At 45.5% G+C, this 7,534-nt stretch overlaps 1 protein-coding gene across 1 annotated transcript; it reads right to left on the bottom strand.

The window, feature by feature from the left end:
• Positions 1–232: 232 nt before the first annotated feature.
• LOC147724408 (uncharacterized) lies at positions 233–1,150 on the bottom strand. The gene has a single exon (XM_086967005.1). It carries the CDS (start codon positions 1,148–1,150, stop codon positions 233–235), a length of 918 nt encoding a protein of 305 aa, XP_086823131.1.
• Between the last annotated feature and the right edge of the window lie 6,384 nt (positions 1,151–7,534).

The following is a 7,534-nucleotide window of genomic DNA, read 5'->3' as shown; positions in this document are numbered from 1 at the left end:
GTTCTATTATTATCCTGAGTTGGTATGCGCGTTTTCAATTTATTCTGCAAGAATAGCTTTCTTAATTTCAATTTGCGTATATATTTAAAAAAGTCCATTCTTGTTTGCGCATAATTGAATGTACAAGGGGGACAATAAGTCAAGCCTAATGATAATGTTTTAGTCTCTTTAACAGTTAAATGAACATCTGAGAGGTTAATCACAGATAGTTGGTCGCTTACTTGATTGTTCACTAGCGGTTCCATCGTTTTCGTCCCCGGCCCCTCACTGGTGGTTTCGTTGCGCCGTTTTGTTGCCCGGCTCCTCCTCCGCCATTTGCGCTTGAGGTTGCGTTTCCGCCTGGTTTCTTGCCAGCGGTGTGAGATCTTAGGGTCTGCTTGCGGTCGCTGCATAGGCACTCCACTTCCTCTCCCAGCGACCGCTTGGTAAAACCCTCCGCTTCCTCATTATTGCGTTGGTCATTCTCTGACTCACTTCCTGGGATTGAACTCAGGTTTGACTCCGAGGTAGAGGGGCTAGGGCCCCTGTTGCTTGTTTGCCCTGTACCTTTGGAGCGAGGTCCGGTCGTCCCCTTTTGAAGATCGTACTTTTTTGCGAAGGTGAAAATACGACCGTTCTGGTAATCTAGTTTGTCCCTCTGAAATTTGAAGGTCTTTCTTTTTTTGATTACCTCCTCCTCCTTGGTGAGTCGTTGTTTCATTGCGTCGCGCAATCGTTTTTCCTGTTCCACATCATTAAGCTTCTTAATCTCCTCATTTAAATCATTTATCACTGCCCCCAGTTTCGCTCCGTCACTCTCCGCATATTTGACTAATATTCTGAGTAGTCTGCTCGAAGAGTCCAGGTTACACCTTGCCCACTCACTTAACATCTCTGGGTCCGGGTTTTCAAAGCTGGGGGCCAGCATGATCCTTAAGCCCCGGGGAACGCGTCCAACTTCCAAATAGCGGGACAGTGACTTCCTCTCCCACCATTTCGCCTGTTCCGTCCGCATGGCTTTTTCTAGTTTTCTAAAAAGTTCTTTCATGGCATTATTTCCCACATTCGATTGCGCTGCTTGCGCCATAGGGTTAATGCTCGTGACGGGAGTATCGTCAAACATTTCAACCGCTGCCTCCTCACGGGATCTGACCACATCGGCGGCGGCCATGGTCTGTGCACGGATATTCTTTAAGGATTATTTCCGAATAATTAGTTGCACTCAGCTCTGCGCACCCGGGCTTCAAGTAACCCGTCACGCTGTGCTGCTTCCTCCTTCAGTCCCGATGGTAAGTTGCTTGCGGTCTCCACACCATGCCGTCCGCTGCTTCACCGTGGCGCCGGTTCTACCACATCCGTGGGAACTGCCTCGCCTTACAATGCCGCGGCTGCCCTTGGAGAATTCCGCTCGTCGGGGGCTGTAGCGGTTGCTCTTACCAGAGCCACTGAACCTTGCAGGAAAGGAACCTGCAAACGCTGCTTCCTTCCGCTTACGCCCTGTTCACTGAAGGGGTCCGGTTATACACCCAGAAGCTGTTGGTGTAATAACGTGCCACGAACTTCGCCAAATCCCCCAAGTCAGACTCCAAAGGAAATAACGAAACCGGACCCAAGTGGATGTTTTGCAAGTTGATTTATTTCATCCTTAGTGCACGGAACACGCCGCCATGACGCGTTTCGGGACCTCAGTCCCTTGATCACATAACATGGTCGGTTACACCCCCATCATCTTTAAAGTGCCAGTACACAGTCAGCTGACCCCACAGCCTGTGGAAATAAAAAGCATACTTCAGCCTGGTTACGTAGCGCTTACATTTGACAGTATGATTGTGCACTCAACACCTCAACCACACTTAAATGGTAGTTCACCATATTGAAAAAAATATATATAATAACAAACAAAACAGATTTAAAAGAGCATGTCCCTCTCGGCTCATCTGTTCAATTTGATGTTCCACTTAATTCATCGTGATTCATTCCCATTAAAAATATTGATTAAAATCTGTAACCAACAATTTTCTATACATCACATTAAAATCATGTACAAAAATATATTATTAAATTTATATATTTTCTTCTTTTTTGTGCAAATCCGCTGTATATTGTGCAAAATTCGCTAAACGGGACACCATCACTGGCTGAATGGGAACAAATGGTTTGGTGTCAAATTTCCCATCAGTGATGTCATCAGTGATGTCACTGACCATGTCATGAATGATGTAATATGTGACATCATCAGCAGTGGATTGCGGGTGCGCGATATATAGTTAGCGCATCTAACTATATATGGAATTTCAATGGTTTTATGCGAGTAAAATAAGGTTTTGTAAATGCAAATCCCTAACTATATATGGCCTAAAACCAATGGTTTTTTCATTGAATATATATATATATATATATATATATATATATATATATATATATATATATATATATATATATATATATATATATATATATATATATATATATATATATATATATATATTTTATATATATATATATATATATATACATATAGATATATAATAGTTATATTCAATTCAATTCAATTCTTTATTATGTTTTGGCACTCCGAGGAGATCCACATAAAAAACCATACACAATACAAGACCCATTCAATGCAAGAAAGACATCTACAATGTTTACAAAAAATACAGAGTAATCAGATTCACATACTACAAAAGGCCATCAATAAATAGCTAAAAAGCATTTAAAAAAGTTAAAAATATTAAAACAGAAAATTTCATTTGGGGGATTATACAGTGCAAGTAAGAAAGAGTTAGCATTTAAAATACCCAATTGTAAACATACATATCTAAACCACTTACGCCAAAATGGGCGCAATGCAGGGCATATGAAGAGAACATGCAAGCAATCCTGGGTGGACAAGTTGCAAAAATTACAAATTGCAGGAGCACCATACCACTTTGCCAATAGATTGTTTAATGGCAACAAATCCTGTCTTAGGAGAAACCAAAATCGCCGAATGCCATGTGGTAGATTCCAGGCGACATAAGGTTGCATGGCTTTCCTAACATACGAGTCAGTAAGATGGTTAGCTCCCTTCTTAAAATAAATAGCCTCCTTGTCCATTTTAAAGCTATGATCCCAAGATGGCTCTTTCACAAGTAATTTTAACTGTGCAGCGGAAACAGTAAAGAGAGTGCTCTCTTCCAATTGGAGAAGGGCAGCCGCCTTTCTGAAATTCTTAACAATTTGCGAGTACTCCTTTAGGCTGCCCAACAGTTCAACCTTCATAAGATTTCTTTATGAACCCATTTCACCTCTAGCCAAACTGGCAACCCACCGAACTACAGCTGCTAGGCCCTGCACCCAGCTAAAGCGAAGGCCATATTCAAGTCTGCAGGCAGCAGCTGAGCAAGCGGTGTTAAGAGAGAATATAGATCTTAACAACATCCCTTCTACAGAATGTAAAAAATCCCATTGCCTTAAATCAACCAGTTCCATTCCATACAAAAGGGAAGATGGGATTTTTGCCCTAAAGACTTCCTGTAGGCAATCGAAATGTCTTTTCCCCGTGGCTGAATATAATGCACTCAAACCTTTTCCCTGAGACAAAGCTTTGCGGGTATTGTTATCGGTGTGGGGCTTGTCACTCAAGTTATTGGAAATGATTTTTCCTAAGAAGACATAATTCTTTACCACCTCCATTTTATGACCACCCACTGTCCAAACAAAGTTCTTATACTTTAACTTTTTTCTCCCTGCGATACACATAATTTAGCTTTTTGTTGCATTTATCCTCAAGTAATGGGCTTCGGCAAAAAGATGTAATGCACGAAGACGATTGGCCAACCCTTAAGGTGTTAGATCCAGTATTATAATATTATCTGCATATAACAAGCAGGAAATAGGGGTTCCCCCTACAACCGGGGCTATACCATCACTTGAGGAGAGAGATGCAGGAAGATCCGCAATGTACAGGGAAAAGAGCAGTGGAGCAAGAAGACAACCCTGCTTTAATCCATTAATTGACGGAATGACACGTGATAACCCCCTTTCTCCACCTTGCAGGACACAACACCATGTATCAGTATGTAAAACCTGCACCAGATCTAGCAAGTGAGGAGGCATGCCCATGGCAGATAGCTTTCTCCACAGCAGGGGGCGATCCACTTTATCGAATGCTGTGGAGAAGTCTATAAATGCCGCATACACATATCCCCCACGAACCCTTACATATTTATCAGAAATGATCTGAAGTGCGGTAAGGTTATCTAGGGTGCCGTGCCCTTTGCGGAAGCCAGTCTGTTCTAGGGGTAAAATGTGGTTCGCGTCAACTCAATCATTAATTAAGGATAACAAACATTTTGTGAAAACTTTTCCAATTGCGTCAAGGAGGGCTATTTGACGATAGTTCTTCGGTATATCCCTATCGCCCTTCTTGAACAGTGGCACCAGTATGCTCCCTTTCCAAGAGGAAGGGACAATTTTCTTAATGAAGCAAAATCTGAAAACAGGAAACAGAATTTTGCTCCATAAAACTGATTCCTGTTTCAAGACAGATATTGGGAGTTCATCTGGCCCCATGGCTCCTGAAGTACGCATGTCCATAATCGCCTGTTCAATAGTTCTTTCTGAAGGGGACTCTATAAGGGAATCAAGCTCAATACTAAGGCCCCTAAGCTCAACTGGCTGCCCATTCATGGCGGTGCTAGTAAGTGTGGTGGCAGCACAACTGAAGGTCCGTTGAGCGCTGGGGGCAGACTGCGAGCTACCAGGATTGTGTAGAGCTCTTCTGATACCCCTTTCCATTCCTGCTGTGTTTTTACTTATTTTAGCCGCTTGACAGCGCCTGGCAGCGCGACATTTTAAAACTTCTGCAATCTTGGTATTCTTACCTTTTAATATTCGACCAGACAGCGGGTGACTTGAGACTCGTTTTCTTGCATGGGGTGTTCCTCCCTGCCCCGGTCCACCACGGCTGACGTGCTGATTGCTGTGGAGGGCAGGCGCCATCTTACGTGAGGACCTGGTTCCCGGCGGTGACGCGCGCTGCGCTCTATGGCTTTAAATTGCAATGGTTACCCGGAGGCGCAGCGGACGAGCGAAGCGGGCGCGACGATGGCGCGACGAAGTTAAGCCTAAGGTAAGCCCGTCTGCGCCCGTCCGTGGCACCCCGGGGCTAGGGGCCAGTCCCCCTGTCCGTTTATTCGGATACTCATCCTCTGGTCTTCGTCATCTACATGCTAGCTGGCCTCTGTCAGCCATTACTTGGTCGACTCTTGATTCATTGAGGCTATTATGCACCAGGGACTCGTTCCCCGAGCTTTTGTCACTCCCTTCACGAGTCTCCGCGGCTCACTCCCCTCTGCCCTCCCCCACTTGCACGGACATCCCTCCTACTAAAGGGCCTCGTCCATCAAAACTCTCAGTGAGCTATCTTAACACTCGCTCACTGGTTAGACAGTCAGTTGGACATTTTCAACTACCTAGACTCCGTGAAACCCGACATACTGTTGTTGACTGAGACCTGGCTTAATGCTGAATCTACCCCAGACATCCTTGCGGCTATCCCCCCTGGCTACTATATCCTGCAAGCAGACCGAGCCTCTGACAGGCCCGGCGGAGGAGTCGCAGCGATTATTACTTCTTCTATTAGATTTTCCTCAGTAACTACAGCCTGTATTCCTCTGGTAGATTACCTTGTGCTGAAACTAGAATCCTCAGCCATACCCCTGATTTGTGTGTTGGCATACCGCCCCCCTCAACCTATGCCTAATTTTTTGTCATTGTTTGGTGAAATGCTCTCTGAACTTGTTATTAATAATTCCAATATCCTAATCTTAGGAGATTTTAATTATTGGCCTTTTGACGAGAAGGAGAGTGCTTGTTCCATCATGTTCTCAGATCTTCTATCTGGTATGAACAGCCGCCAACACATAAATACCCCGACTCACATCAAGGGCCATGTCTTGGACCAGGTCTGGACATCTAATGTGGAGATCTCGGCTCCCCTTATTTCCCCCTGTTTATGGTCAGACCACTTTTTAATTTCCTTTACCCTTACAATTTTTCCCTGTCCTAGTAGAACCCTGCAGAGTAATTTTCAAGCCCGGAACTGGAACAGGGCGGATCTCTGTGAATTTGCTGATTTACTCAAAAACTCTTCCCCCCCTGTTACGAACTCTACTGCCTCTATTGACACCCAAGCTTCAGCTCTTACGAACTGGCTTGTAACAGCCAGTAATGTCGTTGCCCCGCTTAAACACATTAAGCTTAAACGCCCACAAGACTCACAAAAATGGTTTACTGAAGACCTTAAAGCTCAAAAATGTGAGCTTAGGCAGGCTGAGCGTCAATGGCGGCGAGGGTATGCCGCTGACACGAAGTCGCGGTATAGGTCCCTGCTCAAAGAATATAAAACTGCGATTTTATCGGCTAAGACCTCCTATTTTTCACAAAAAATAGTGAACTCTGCGACTAAAACGAAAGATATCTTCTCCATAGTGGAGGAGCTATCACACCCGGACAGGATCACCATCAACCCCTCCCCTCCCAAGCGCTCTGTGACTCCCTGAATCAGTTTTTCGTGGATAAGATTGCCAACTTTAAAACGAGCATCTCTCTTGCCGGTTCCCCTCTTCTTGTTGGGTCTGTTCCCCCTCTGTGCTCCCCTAATCTGCAGCATCTCACTCAGATCCCTCCTATCTCAGAGGATGAGTTTTCCACCTTGTTAAGCAAGGTCACCTCTGGATCCCCGACTGACTGCTGTCCTCCTCTGATTTTGCGTGTCCGCTTCCTCCCTTGAGACTCCTAAATTTGTCCCTGTCTTCTGGTTTAGTTCCCAGTTCCTTTAAGGTAGCTGAGGTCGTGCCCATTTTAAAAAAACCTACGGCAGACCCGACAATTATGAGCAACTTTCGCCCCATCTCCCTCCTTCCTTACCTCAGCAAAGTGCTGGAGTCTCATGTTACCAACACTTTGAGCTCCTTCATTGAGCACTCCCAATATCTCGATTCCCAACAGGCTGGCTTTAGACCCGCCCATTCTACAGAGTCAGTTATACTCTCAGTTATGGAAGAACTGCGGAGAGGAGCAGACTCTAACATCCGCCAGGTTCTGGTGCTCCTGGATCTATCGGCCGCCTTTGACACGGTCGACCATAACACTTTGGTCGACCGTGTTGAGGAGGCCGGCGTCCGGGGCACCGCTCTGGGCTGGGTTCGCTCCTTTTTGTCCAACCGCCATCAGGCGGTCCGGCTCTCCCAGTTCACCGCTGACAGGGTAGGTCTAACCTGTGGCGTCCCGCAGGGTTCCTCTTTATCCCCCCTTCTTTTTAATTTATATTTGACCCCTCTTATCCGGGCTCTATGAGGCAGTCATGTCACCGCGTTCAATTACGCGGATGACATTCAATTGATTTTTAACATTGACGGCTCGGCGGAGTCCATTTACACCTTTCAGTCCACCCTCTGCCACATCAGTGACTGGATGGGGGCCAACCATCTGAAGCTTAACCCCGACAAGACCGAACTGGTTCTTGTCGGGGGTGCCGCCAACCCATGGAAATCCACCTTCTGGCTGGCGT

The sequence above is a fragment of the Lissotriton vulgaris genome, chromosome 4_1 (assembly GCF_964263255.1).
Source record: "Lissotriton vulgaris chromosome 4_1, aLisVul1.2, whole genome shotgun sequence".
In the NCBI taxonomy this organism is placed as follows: domain Eukaryota; kingdom Metazoa; phylum Chordata; class Amphibia; order Caudata; family Salamandridae; genus Lissotriton; species Lissotriton vulgaris.
Note: the sequence above shows the minus strand (reverse complement) of the source record. Positions and strands in the feature narration are given on the sequence as shown.

Coding starts and splice junctions, on each gene's coding strand:
- LOC147724408 (XM_086967005.1), bottom strand. CDS start 1,150: ATGGCCGCCGCCGATGTGGTCAGATCCCGTGAGGAGGCAGCGGTTGAA.